The sequence below is a fragment of the Poromitra crassiceps genome (genome assembly GCF_964638095.1).
Source record: "Poromitra crassiceps genome assembly, chromosome: 9".
NCBI lineage: Eukaryota > Metazoa > Chordata > Actinopteri > Beryciformes > Melamphaidae > Poromitra > Poromitra crassiceps.
In genome coordinates this window covers 18,599,229-18,614,870 of record NC_139630.1, presented here as the reverse complement: position 1 = coordinate 18,614,870, position 15,642 = coordinate 18,599,229, and the positions used below count along the sequence as shown (strand labels likewise).

At 42.5% G+C, this 15,642-nt stretch overlaps 1 protein-coding gene across 1 annotated transcript in view; it reads right to left on the bottom strand.

The window, feature by feature from the left end:
- LOC310782487 (microtubule-associated protein RP/EB family member 3-like) overlaps nucleotides 1-3,808 on the bottom strand; it is a 30,627-nt gene extending 26,819 nt beyond the window's left edge. Inside the window, exons 1-2 of the mRNA XM_083643157.1 lie at nucleotides 3,795-3,808; nucleotides 654-781 (exon numbers count right to left, since the gene is read on the bottom strand). Coding sequence (XP_083499283.1) covers nucleotides 654-774 — 121 coding nt within the window. The 5' untranslated portion in view covers nucleotides 775-781; nucleotides 3,795-3,808. The remainder of the gene's footprint in view (nucleotides 1-653; nucleotides 782-3,794) is intronic.
- Nucleotides 3,809-15,642: the final 11,834 nt, after the last annotated feature.

Here is a 15,642-nt window from a genome sequence, read left to right as displayed (position 1 = left end):
GGGAACTGGTTGGAATAGCGTGAACCTCCCACGTGCTATGTCCTACCGGTGAAGCTTCCTCTGTCAGGTGAAAAGAAGCGGCTGGCTAACTGCCCATGTCTCGGAGGAAGCATGGAGCCAGTCTCGGCTCTCCCCAGATCGGCAGAGGGTGGAGCAGCAACCAGGATAAATAAATTTAATTAGCACTAAAAGGGGGATAAAAAAGGGATAAAAAAATCGGGGGGAAAAAAAAATAATAATAATAATAATAAGAGTTTCAAAAGAAAAGTACCATAATACAAAACAGCACCAACAAAATAAAAGTTTGCAGGAAGCATGTACCTTATTAAAAGACCTTCACAAGAGTTATTTACATGTATCAATGCATGAGAAACACACAGCGCTCAGATCCATATAGAAGACAAAGCAATACAGAAAAAACAAGCACAAAATATAAAGTCCTTTATTAAGTGACATATGATGGGGGGGCAGCGTGTGTGTGATAAAGTCCTTATTTGAGGGGGCTTTGGGGTCTCGTTGAAGAGGTGGATGGCAGTTGGGAAGAAGCTGTCCCTGTGGCGAGAGGGTCTGGTTGGTTGGTTCTGGTACAAGCTGTGTGTGTGTGTGTGTGTGTGTGTGTGTGTGTGTGTGTGTGTGTGTGTGTGTGTGTTTACCTGTACATAGCTGTTCTATCTTAGTGTAGGTGAGCTGTAGAGAGTCGTTGACCCAGGCCAACATGTCATGGCGACTCAGGTTCTCTGTGGTCATAGACGTGGAGTGGACATTCACCGCCATCCTCCTGCTGCAAACACACACACACACACACACACACACACACACACAGACACACCACACACACACACACACACACACACACACACACACACACAGGTTCACAAGATCGTCTATGGTCTGACTCTTGTCCCTGAGTTTTTTACCCATGTCAGGAAAGCTCAGAGTGTATTTACAAGATCAAGTATTGCAAACCTGTGTTTGTTCAGATTTGAAAGTCTTACTGGAAAGTAGGGCTGGGCAATATAATCGATACGGCAATATATCGCAATATTTTATTTCCCGATACTGTATCGATACTTGGACGCCAAACCCTAACATAATATATATATTAGTGATGCGCGGCCCGCCGTTATGACCGCGCTGACCGTGGATATCCCGCCCCGCGGGCGGGCCGGATCATAAAAATAAACATTCTGATTAATAGCGGATGGGTTGCGGGCAGTTGAAACGATGTATCATTAATGAGGAAAAATAATATGAATTACGTTCTCTAGTCTATGAACGTATTTTAAGCTACATTTTTCGTCAGGCACATTCTTAGTCGCCTATTGTTAGGGGTGTCACGATATTTTGTCGCACGATATATCGCGATATCGAAACGTCACGATATACGTATCGTCAGATTTTTTTTTTTTTTTTTTCCTCCTGAATAATAATAGAACAAATTTAGCAGAATCAACACGCATGAGTGAGGGGGTAGACTACTACTGGCATGGCAAAACAGCTCAAGGGGTACATAGGATTACATAAGTTTAGGGACCATTGAGCATGAGTTATTTAAGAAATAGATTGTATACTTTATTTTTCTTTCACCATGCAACAAACATTTAGTTTGTGACAGTGTGACACATTCTATTGCAAGAGAAGCATTATCTTCCATGTTGTTTTATAGTTATTATAATAACAATTTCCAAAAACAGCATTTGTTTTGTATTTTGTGTATTTCAAATGAAAGACTATTTTTCCAGTATTTTCCCAGGGCTCCCTTGAAAAGAGGTTTTGATTTCAACGCGACTCACATGGTTAAATAAATGATAAATAAATACATAAAAATTATTTACTTTTGTTAAAAAGAATATTGTTAAAATATCGTATCGTTATCGTGAACCCAATATCGTGTATCGTATCGTGAAATTAGTGTATCATGACACCCCTACCTATTGTACATGTAGATCCCCCAAAGGACCCACGGCCGTAAACACAACAGTAGCCATGTGCTAGGTCGCTAAGCTCCACTTTTCGTCCATATATGGTCAATGACGTCACCCTTAAAAAGGAGTCTCCGCTGAAGACGTGTTTGGAGAGAAGACGCGTTCGTATTTTCCCATACAATGAGGCAATCAAGTCAACTAAACTTAAAGCTATAGCGTTAGCCGAGTAAGCTACATGGGGGCAAGTGGTGGACTGGATATAATACAGCATGGAAGTTTATTTGGAGTCTTGGACTGCAGCGATCGCACCAACGGCAGCAGAAACTGTAAGTTCGCTCCTTTTATAGCGTTTCGTTTATAGCGTCGGGTGCATGGCGGGCGCGGAGCTATATAGTATGAAATAATTTGGATTTATGGCGGGCGGACGGTTCATGCATACACGCGGATTAGGATGGCATAAAAGCTCATCCGCGCATCTCTAATATATATATATATGCAGTATATATATATATATATATACATATATATTTTTTTTTAGGATAGTCGAATATTCGTAATGGACAGTGGAATCCGAGTCGACTGGCAGAATCCTGAGTCGAGGACAGCCCTAGTACATATAAATTAAAGGTATGTTATTGACTTTAACAATCCATAAGTTAGGCATCGAGCTGTTTCAAACACAGCGGTCTCGCGTAGACAGAGACGCCACCATCTCTCCACAGACAGAGATGCAGTGATCTCTCCATATACTGAAAGACATGCAGCGAGTGGCTCATTTTGGTCAGCTTGTAAGTAAAAACAATAATAAAATGACTGTAGTTTTAAACATTTTTTCCATTGTTCTCAGGTGGGACAAGGCTCAAATGACCACTGTAAGCGGAGTATTGATCACTATAAGTGGAATTATTTAAACAGCATGTGTATATAGGAATGATTCGGCACCAAGCTTTTTGATCAGTATAAGCGGTTGATCACTATAACCATGATACTGTAGTATGAAAGGGTTATTTGATTGAAGGTTTATATGTAACATTACTGCTGCTGTACAGGTTGCTATGACTTCATCACTAAGCCACCGAGTGCAGCGCTGGTTGAGTGTTGATGGTTTTTCCCCCGTGTGGTAATTCTCTATGCAGGAGAAAGCCTGGATACAAAGCTGGTTGAAAGTAGACAGACTGTTCCTTTAAAAGTAGACAGAGTGTTCCTTTAAAAGTAGACAGAGTGTTCCTTTAAAAGTAGACAGAGTGTTCCTTTAAAAGTAGACAGACTGTTCCTTTAAAGCAAGTCACTTGAATTGATGCCAGTAGGTTTCTTTGCTTTCCTTCTGGCTACACCAAAGGCATATGAAGATAACAACTCAGCCTATCACTCCCGTTCTTCAACAGCTCCACTGGCTCTCTGTTAAATACCAGATCAACTACAACATTCTGCTTCTCACCTTCAAGGCCCTTCACAATCTTCACCTCCATATCTCTCTGAACTCCTTCACACCTACACTCCCTCCTGTGCTCTCCGATCCTCCTCTGCTTTCCAACCTTTTCACACCTGAAAACACACCTTTTTAAACTGGCCTATTCTCTCTACTAATTATTTAACTTAATTGTTGTTTTTAAATTAGATTTTGTATTTGTATTTTATGCCTTGATTCCTGCTGCTTGTTTTAACCATGTCTGTACGGTGTCCTTGAGAGCCTTGAAAGGCGCCCATAAATAAAATGCATTATTATTATTATTATTAGGATTCATAAGCACACATGCATGTCACACACACGCACATGTCGCGCACACACTCACACCTACAAGTCACTCACACACACACACACACACACACACACACACACACACACACACACACACAGACCGTACTCACCTGTGTTGGGTATGTGTTGGTGTGAACTGTGAAGAGTTGGGCTGTCTGGTCCACCGAATACAGAGACCTGGAGAGAAAGCAAAGCAGTTGGAATATCAGTCCTGCTAGTGCTGCACTATAGATGAACAGAGATCAAAGTTTGCCATTCTACATAGTGTTCATTTTGTGTCTATTTTTATTTTTTTGTCTTAGTTAGGGATGATTGTTATGATTTTTGTGACGGTATGATAACCTTGGACAAATATACCACGGTTTCATGGTATCACGGTATTATGGACCTTTATGTGTTGTAAAATGTGGCATAAAATATGCCATTGAACAAATTTTATTTTATTTTTAAATAACATAGTTTGCTGAATTGTGGACTGAGAAAAAATAAAGACATGTTAATATAACCTACATCTGTAATGACAGTTAACTGTGGCAAATATGTGTGCTTTGGTAATATAGTACTATTCTTACTTATGAATGTAAACGATTTACTTCATCTAATTAATTTTATGTACAACTAAAACATCATAATAATATCAAATACATTAGGGATGCACGATATGGATTTCTTCAAGCTCCGGTCCGAGGCAAAAACAAAGCCTGATTATCGGCTGTTCATTTATCGGAAAAAGGCCATTATCGGAATAATAAATAATAACGCAAAATGGCCATATCGGCCGATAATTTATCGGTCCGATAATTATCGTGCATCCCTAAAATACATGCTTCTCTTTTGTAAAATAGGGTGAACACTGGACACAAATAATGATTGTTTCAATGTTAATGCATTGACACATACTGTACACACCCACTCCGTCTCACACATAGGACACACACACACACACACACACACACACACACAGCCTCTGTCCATGTGGCGAGTGTTTCTGTGTGTGTCTCTCTCTCTCTCACACACACACACACACACACACACACACACACACACACACACACACACACACACACACACACACACACACACACACACACACACAAAGTTTGTGCATAATTTTCCACTGCCAGTTTGGAGGAGTCTTTTGTCATTATCTAATGTTACTTCTCTTCAGTGCAATACGTTTTGATAACGACCTGCTGTACAGCGACGTTCACTCCGTCAAGTAACGTTAACGTTAGTTAGAGGAGAAAGATAGCTGGTGTTAGCTAACTAATTAGCCATGTTAGCTGCCTCAGTGGGTAACGTTAGCCTAGAGAGAGTATTTTTCTGACGTTATTCTTAGCTACTCCTCAAACCTGCGGGTGGAAATGGTTTATGCGATGCGATGTATGTTGAAGCAAGACAACGTTTTAATGTACCTTGAATTTGACAAATAACGACAGGTGGTGCTCATGCAGATCTAAGCCCTGGCCATCTGTGTTTTTATGATAGCTGAAATATTCCACATACAGCCGACGTCGTCTTTTTAGATGGGGGGAAAGTTCAGGGGGGTCCTTGCGTTCTCCTGCTTCAGCCATGATCACACACACATGGTTATAAACACAGTCAGTGACACAGACAGCTCCTCACTACACTGCTCTAGTCTAGATAGGCATGCAGCAAGGGGGAGGGGCTGTGTAAGCTGCACTCTGCAAGCGACCTGGGCACTTTTGGGGAAACAGCTGATACCGTGGGGAAGGTATGACGGCGAATCTTAGTGGTTTTGATACCGTGACTTTTTCAAACCGCGGTATACCTTCAAACCGGGAAACCGCTGCATCCCTAGTCTTATGCCTACCCCACACTATAGGATTTTCAAATCCTTGAAGATTATAAAAATCTTGAGAGCCCACACACTACAGGACAGAGAGAGCAGATTTTTTAACATTTCAATCTTGGGACACACACACAATCGCGTCTGTTCAAACGCAACCCCACACAGTAGAAGATTATGCAGAAGATTCACCTTGGAAGCAGGGCTCGACGTTAACTTTTAAAATGCCTATTCAGTGTGCGCACCGGGTGTAGTAGTGTCATTTCGTTTTCTAAACAAATTTTATTTTTTGTTTTTATAATGCATTTGCACTGAAAGGATTTGTTTAACTAATATTTGCGCGGACAGCCGCGTCCATTCTGGGTGTAGGCCTACTGTGCACAGCCAGGCGAAAACCGTCTCCACAGGTGTCTTGTGGAGGGGCGCGTCTGCTGATTTGACTCACTTTTCCGTGCGGACACTCGCCGATGCGGGAAGCTGAGACCTAAGCGCTTGTTGTAGGCTACATGCTTTGCAGTATAGCATTAGTTTTCCGTCCCGTTCAAAGACGCACGGGTATTTCACCTCGATGACAATTTCCTCGTTCTTTGTTTCTGTGCGGGGCTGCGAGCGGACGCGGACCAGATTATTTTGCGAAAAACTGTAATGGAAACGCAGCTACTACTGGCTCTCTGCTCAAGATGCAATCGCCTGTCGGGTTGTAAATATCTAACATGTTAGATATGCCCGATTCACAATCGGGAAGAGGCAGTCTTCCCGATTGTGAATCTTTGAACCCCACACACTACAGGATCATTTGGGAAGATTATCTGCCCGACGCGCTTCAAATCGGGAGCACCCCCGAGAAAATCGGGAGGGGGGAATCTTGGCCATAATCTTGCAAATTATCCTGTAGTGTGGGGTAGGCATTAGTCTTAGTCCTGTGTCAAATGTCTTAGTTAGTTTTGATCATATTCAGTGTTTCCCCTAGACACATTTTCAGGCCTGGAGGGATTTCGAAAAGTACCCCGACCGCAACGGTGGGGGCCCGCGCTGACGACGCTAAACTTTTAGCTAACCTGTTCACATCTATGTTCGCAATGGCATCCCAATCCCAAGTATAATCACACTATTATGGGATGCAATGCGAACAGTTGTATTATGGGATGTGCGTTTCCCAGGCAACGACACACGTTGACAGACACGTTTTGGAAGAGTGCTGCACGCTGGCACAATGCTCCTAAAAGCAAAATGCTTATTGTTTTGAATGATTTGGCATCTTCTATTACTGTCAACAACAGTATTGTTGTTGATAGAAAAATAAAGTTTGTCTCCCGCAAAAAAAACCTTTGTGGAGAGTGGAAGAGAGCAAACCTTAAAAAATCCCACAGCAACACTGGTCTTTGTAGTAGAAAATTTTAAAAAGCCTTTATTTTAAACATGGCTATGGATTAAAAAACACCTACAACAGTATTGTTGTATTGTAATAATATGCCATAAAGGTTTAATGAAATTTTGGAATGAGCAGGGGAAAAAAAAAAATAATAAAAAAATAATAATTAAAAAAAAAAAAAAAAAAAAAAAAAAAACCTGGCCTGGCGGGGGCGTCGTTGGCCTGGCGGGCCCGCCCGACCTGTATAATGGTAGGGGAAACACTGATATTGACAACCTCGTCATCCTGTTTTTATTTAGTTTTAGTCGACTAAATGTCTGAGTATTTTAGTCTCATCTTAGTCAAAGAAAACCGTAACTATTGTTTCTTCCAAAATCATTGGAAAGATCTATGAATCTGTTATTATGGAGTGCTATTAAGGTTTGAATGGGCAATACAGACACAGTAACTGTTTCACTTCTTCTTCCTCTCATCTGATTGGATCTCTTCCGTCCCTCTCTAACATGTCCATCTAGTTTTGATTTGTTGAGGAAAACGTCAATAGATTTCCTCATAGTTTGAGTTATCACCACTTTGTTTTGATTTAGTTAACGTCTAGTTTTCATCAGTGAAAATAGATCGTCGACGAACATTTTTCTTCATAGTTTTCGTCTACGAAATTAACAGTAATTAGTAATTGTATTCACCTTATGTAGCCACGCCCATTTGACCCGGTTCTGTGGCCGTCCTACGACTTCCGGCTAAAAATAATAATAAAATAAAATAAAAAATGGCTGCGCTGCTCCAATATCATCTAACTCTGAATTAACTACAATAGTTTAGCCAATTGTATGTAACATACCAAATAAAAGCAAACGGCAATGTCTAAGAATGTAACGCCATGTAACTGGCTCGTTAAGTCTCACATTCCAGGGAATTACGTTAACGTCTGCGGGTCTTTATTAACGTTAATGGCTCGAGCTGCGCTCGGAGGAGAGAAAACTATCCGAAACTTTCTTTGTTGGAGTCCAGGTATGTTTTACAAGAAAGTGCTCGTCATTGTCGACGATAACGTTATCTGACCTGGCTAACAGTGGATACTCCGCTTGCTGTGTACCGAGCTCAAAGTAGTAGGCTACGTTCTTTGTTTTACACCCTGCGCTGTCCACTACAAAAACAACTCTCTTCTTCATGACGTTCTTTCATATTTGGCGCCGTGACCGCCGGAAGTGTTAGACGGACCCGGAAGAATTTGGCCCACTGTAAGGTCTGAACATACTGTAAGGTGAATAGTAGAGCTGCAAATAACTAATATTATCGATTAATCTATCGATTATTTTCTCTATTCGATTAGGCTAGTTAGACTTGTTTGGTCTATAAAATGCCAGAAAATTGCGACAAATATCGATCATCGTCATCAAATCTCTTGTTTTGTCCACAACTCAAAGATATTCAGTTTACTGTCACAGAGGAGTAAAGAAACCAGAAAATATTCACATTATCTGGAATCAGATAATTTTGACTTTCTTTCTTAAAAAGATACTCAAAACGATTAATCGGTTATCAAAATAGTTGTCGATTAATTTTCCGTCGATCAACTAATCGATTAATCAGTGCAGCTCTATTCTATAGTGATTTATTAAGCTAATTGCGAATCATGTCTTTCTGCATAATGCATAGATGCACAAATATATACCCCGATACAGGTTCTCAAGCAGTAGCAGCCTCCTCCTGTCACCCGCTCACTAGCCCATTATTCTCCACCTTCTCGGCTAATCCATTTTGAGAATGCTGCAACCATCGTAGTTCACAGAGGCATCCAGAATGTCAGTATGGTGCATGCACTGGAGGCCACACACCCTGAGCTAGCAGCTAGCAGCTAGCAGCTAGCAGCTAGCAGCTAGCAGCTAGCAGCTAGCAGCTAGCAGCTAGGGTTCATCGTACTCACCAGTCACCACATCCTCACAGATCAGGAGGAATACAAGCATTACCAGAGCACTTCCTGACCTGAGGATCAGCTGACTGCTAAATAAACACTATGCAGGACTGGACAATCACTTCCTGACCTGAGGATCAGCTGACTGTTAAATAAACACTATGCAGGACTGGACAATCACTTCCTGACCTGATGATCAGCTGACTGTTAAATAAACACTATGCAGGACTGGACAATCACTTCCTGACCTGATGATCAGCTGACTGTTAAATAAACACTATGCAGGACTGGACAATCACTTCCTGACCTGATGATCAGCTGACTGTTAAATAAACACTATGCAGGACTGGACAACCACTTCCTGACCTGAGGATCAGCTGACTGCTAAATAAACACTATGCAGGACTGGACAATCACTTCCTGACCTGAGGATCAGCTGACTGCTAAATAAACACTATGCAGGACTGGACAACCACTTCCTGACCTGAGGATCAGCTGACTGCTAAATAAACACTATGCAGGACTGGACAATCACTTCCTGACCTGATGATCAGCTGACTGTTAAATAAACACTATGCAGGACTGGACAACCACTTCCTGACCTGAGGATCAGCTGACTCCTAAATAAACACTATGCAGGACTGAACAATCACTTCCTGACCTGAGGATCAGCTGACTGTTAAATAAACACTATGCAGGACTGGACAACCACTTCCTGACCTGAGGATCAGCTGACTGTTAAATAAACACTATGCAGGACTGGACAACCACTTCCTGACCTGAGGATCAGCTGACTGCTAAATAAACACTATGCAGGACTGGACAACCACTTCCTGACCTGATGATCAGCTGACTGTTAAATAAACACTATGCAGGACTGGACAACCACTTCCTGACCTGAGGATCAGCTGACTGTTAAATAAACACTATGCAGGACTGGACAACCACTTCCTGACCTGATGATCAGCTGACTGTTAAATAAACACTATGCAGGACTGGACAACCACTTCCTGACCTGATGATCAGCTGACTGCTAAATAAACACTATGCAGGACTGGACAACCACTTCCTGACCTGAGGATCAGCTGACTGTTAAATAAACACTATGCAGGACTGGACAACCACTTCCTGACCTGATGATCAGCTGACTGTTAAATAAACACTATGCAGGACTGGACAACCACTTCCTGACCTGATGATCAGCTGACTGTTAAATAAACACTATGCAGGACTGGACAACCACTTCCTGACCTGATGATCAGCTGACTGTTAAATAAACACTATGCAGGACTGGACAACCACTTCCTGACCTGATGATCAGCTGACTGCTAAATAAACACTATGCAGGACTGGACAATCACTTCCTGACCTGAGGATCAGCTGACTGCTAAATAAACACTATGCAGGACTGGACAATCACTTCCTGACCTGATGATCAGCTGACTGTTAAATAAACACTATGCAGGACTGGACAACCACTTCCTGACCTGATGATCAGCTGACTGTTAAATAAACACTATGCAGGACTGGACAACCACTTCCTGACCTGATGATCAGCTGACTGTTAAATAAACACTATGCAGGACTGGACAACCACTTCCTGACCTGATGATCAGCTGACTGTTAAATAAACACTATGCAGGACTGGACAACCACTTCCTGACCTGATGATCAGCTGACTGTTAAATTAACACTATGCAGGACTGGACAACCACTTCCTGACCTGATGATCAGCTGACTGTTAAATTAACACTATGCAGGACTGGACAACCACTTCCTGACCTGATGATCAGCTGACTGTTAAATAAACACTATGCAGGACTGGACAACCACTTCCTGACCTGATGATCAGCTGACTGTTAAATTAACACTATGCAGGACTGGACAACCACTTCCTGACCTGATGATCAGCTGACTGTTAAATTAACACTATGCAGGACTGGACAACCACTTCCTGACCTGAGGATCAGCTGACTGTTAAATAAACACTATGCAGGACTGAACAACCACTTCCTGACCTGATGATCAGCTGACTGTTAAATTAACACTATGCAGGACTGGACAACCACTTCCTGACCTGAGGATCAGCTGACTGTTAAATAAACACTATGCAGGACTGAACAACCACTTCCTGACCTGATGATCAGCTGACTGTTTTTTTTTTTTTTTTATAATATATTTATTTGAGATTGGAATTTTGCAAAGTTATATACAAGGTACACACAGAGCAGTGATATTTCTTCTCTCTCTTTTTCTTGGGATGCACCAGTCACAGACTGGAGCACAACCTTTTCTTATACAATCTCAAATTGACAAAGGCACAAACAGAAAGAAAACTAAAACAACAATGAAACAAACAAACAGACAAAACAAAGAAACAAAACAAAACAAAACAAAACAAAAACTAACTAAACAATATATCTACATAACACACAAATCAGGCATAGGTCGCATGGGGGGTGATGAGCAACTGACAAGTCCATATAGGAGGATAAGGAAAAAAAAGGAAAAAAAAAAGGGAAAAGTATATAAGAAATAAGAAATAAATCAAAAGTAAAAAAAATAGAAAGAGTAGAGTAGAGTATGCTCAGGGCGTCCATCTCAAAAAATAATAAAATAAAGGTCAGTTTGGGTCCAAAGACAAGAGCGAGTTGACATGGGAGATAATAGGCTGCCATCTTCTGTCGAAATTAGCAATTGATCCTCTCACGGAGTGCCCAATTTTCTCCAAAGACAGGAAAGACATTAAATCACTCAGCCAGGATGTGGAGGGAGGGGGATTTTGACTTTTCCAATGCAACAGAATACGTCTACGGGCTATGAGTGATGCAAAAGCGACAACATCAGATTCAGTTTTAGAGAGATTAACTAATGTAGAGGGCACCCCAAAAATGGAAATAAACGGACATGGATTCAGTGTAATATTAAGGGCTTCACTTAATGTTCCAAAAAAACATGACCAAAAATCCGACAGCTTTGGACAAAGGAAAAACATATGAGTATGGTCAGCAGGAGACAAGCCGCATCGATCACAGATGTCATTCGTGTCAGGAAACAGCCTGCTAAGCTTAGCATTTGTGTAGTGAACCCTATGAAGAACCTTGAACTGGATTAAGGTTAAACGAGAACATGAGGATGAGGAGTTTACTCTAACTAGTGCCTCCTCCCAACATTCATCAGACAGCTGACTGTTAAATAAACACTATGCAGGACTGGACAATCACTTCCTGACCTGAGGATCAGCTGACTGTTAAATAAACACTATGCAGGACTGGACAATCACTTCCTGACCTGAGGATCAGCTGACTGCTAAATAAACACTATGCAGGACTGGACAATCACTTCCTGACCTGAGGATCAGCTGACTGCTAAATAAACACTATGCAGGACTGGACAATCACTTCCTGACCTGAGGATCAGCTGACTGTTAAATAAACACTATGCAGGACTGGACAATCACTTCCTGACCTGAGGATCAGCTGACTGCTAAATAAACACTATGCAGGACTGGACAATCACTTCCTGACCTGAGGATCAGCTGACTGCTAAATAAACACTATGCAGGACTGGACAATCACTTCCTGACCTGAGGATCAGCTGACTGTTAAATAAACACTATGCAGGACTGGACAACCACTTCCTGACCTGAGGATCAGCTGACTGTTAAATAAACACTATGCAGGACTGGACAACCACTTCCTGACCTGAGGATCAGCTGACTGCTAAATAAACACTATACAGGACTGGACAACCACTTCCTGACCTGAGGATCAGCTGACTGCTAAATAAACACTATGCAGGACTGGACAATCACTTCCTGACCTGAGGATCAGCTGACTGTTAAATAAACACTATGCAGGACTGGACAATCACTTCCTGACCTGAGGATCAGCTGACTGTTAAATAAACACTATGCAGGACTGGACAACCACTTCCTGACCTGAGGATCAGCTGACTGTTAAATAAACACTATGCAGGACTGGACAACCACTTCTGACCTGATGATCAGCTGACTGCTAAATAAACACTATGCAGGACTGGACAACCACTTCCTGACCTGATGATCAGCTGACTGCTAAATAAACACTATGCAGGACTGGACAACCACTTCCTGACCTGAGGATCAGCTGACTGTTAAATAAACACTATGCAGGACTGGACAATCACTTCCTGACCTGAGGATCAGCTGACTGCTAAATAAACACTATGCAGGACTGGACAATCACTTCCTGACCTGAGGATCAGCTGACTGTTAAATAAACACTATGCAGGACTGGACAATCACTTCCTGACCTGAGGATCAGCTGACTGCTAAATAAACACTATGCAGGACTGGACAATCACTTCCTGACCTGAGGATCAGCTGACTGCTAAATAAACACTATGCAGGACTGGACAATCACTTCCTGACCTGAGGATCAGCTGACTGCTAAATAAACACTATGCAGGACTGGACAATCACTTCCTGACCTGAGGATCAGCTGACTGCTAAATAAACACTATGCAGGACTGGACAATCACTTCCTGACCTGAGGATCAGCTGACTGTTAAATAAACACTATGCAGGACTGGACAATCACTTCCTGACCTGAGGATCAGCTGACTGCTAAATAAACACTATGCAGGACTGGACAATCACTTCCTGACCTGAGGATCAGCTGACTGCTAAATAAACACTATGCAGGACTGGACAATCACTTCCTGACCTGAGGATCAGCTGACTGCTAAATAAACACTATGCAGGACTGGACAATCACTTCCTGACCTGAGGATCAGCTGACTGCTAAATAAACACTATGCAGGACTGGACAACCACTTCCTGACCTGAGGATCAGCTGGCTGTTAAATAAACACTATGCAGGACTGGACAATCACTTCCTGACCTGAGGATCAGCTGGCTGTTAAATAAACACTATGCAGGACTGGACAATCACTTCCTGACCTGAGGATCAGCTGACTGTTAAATAAACACTATGCAGGACTGGACAATCACTTCCTGACCTGATGATCAGCTGACTGTTAAATAAACACTATGCAGGACTGGACAACCACTTCCTGACCTGAGGATCAGCTGACTGTTAAATAAACACTATGCAGGACTGGACAATCACTTCCTGACATGATGATCAGCTGACTGTTAAATAAACACTATGCAGGACTGGACAACCACTTCCTGACCTGAGGATCAGCTGACTGTTAAATAAACACTATGCAGGACTGGACAATCACTTCCTGACCTGATGATCAGCTGACTGCTAAATAAACACTATGCAGGACTGGACAATCACTTCCTGACCTGAGGATCAGCTGGCTGTTAAATAAACACTATGCAGGACTGGACAATCACTTCCTGACATGATGATCAGCTGACTGTTAAATAAACACTATGCAGGACTGGACAACCACTTCCTGACCTGAGGATCAGCTGACTGTTAAATAAACACTATGCAGGACTGGACAATCACTTCCTGACCTGATGATCAGCTGACTGTTAAATAAACACTATGCAGGACTGGACAACCACTTCCTGACCTGAGGATCAGCTGACTGTTAAATAAACACTATGCAGGACTGGACAACCACTTCCTGACCTGAGGATCAGCTGACTGCTAAATAAACACTATGCAGGACTGGACAATCACTTCCTGACCTGAGGATCAGCTGACTGCTAAATAAACACTATGCAGGACTGGACAACCACTTCCTGACCTGAGGATCAGCTGACTGCTAAATAAACACTATGCAGGACTGGACAACCACTTCCTGACCTGATGATCAGCTGACTGTTAAATAAACACTATGCAGGACTGGACAACCACTTCCTGACCTGAGGATCAGCTGACTGCTAAATAAACACTATGCAGGACTGGACAACCACTTCCTGACCTGAGGATCAGCTGACTGCTAAATAAACACTATGCAGGACTGGACAACCACTTCCTGACCTGAGGATCAGCTGACTGCTAAATAAACACTATGCAGGACTGGACAATCACTTCCTGACCTGAGGATCAGCTGACTGTTAAATAAACACTATGCAGGACTGGACAACCACTTCCTGACCTGAGGATCAGCTGACTGCTAAATAAACACTATGCAGGACTGGACAACCACTTCCTGACCTGAGGATCAGCTGACTGCTAAATAAACACTATGCAGGACTGGACAATCACTTCCTGACCTGAGGATCAGCTGACTGCTAAATAAACACTATGCAGGACTGGACAACCACTTCCTGACCTGAGGATCAGCTGACTGCTAAATAAACACTATGCAGGACTGGACAACCACTTCCTGACCTGAGGATCAGCTGACTGCTAAATAAACACTATGCAGGACTGGACAACCACTTCCTGACCTGATGATCAGCTGACTGTTAAATAAACACTATGCAGGACTGGACAACCACTTCCTGACCTGATGATCAGCTGACTGCTAAATAAACACTATGCAGGACTGGACAACCACTTCCTGACCTGAGGATCAGCTGACTGCTAAATAAACACTATGCAGGACTGGACAACCACTTCCTGACCTGAGGATCAGCTGACTGCTAAATAAACACTATGCAGGACTGGACAACCACTTCCTGACCTGAGGATCAGCTGACTGCTAAATAAACACTATGCAGGACTGGACAACCACTTCCTGACCTGAGGATCAGCTGACTGCTAAATAAACACTATGCAGGACTGGACAATCACTTCCTGACCTGAGGATCAGCTGACTGTTAAATAAACACTATGCAGGACTGGACAACCACTTCCTGACTACAGGCCATCACATCAGCACCATCTGCCAGGCAAATGCTGCTAATGTGGCTGTGTGTGTGTGTGTGTGTGTGTGTGTGTGTGTGTGTGT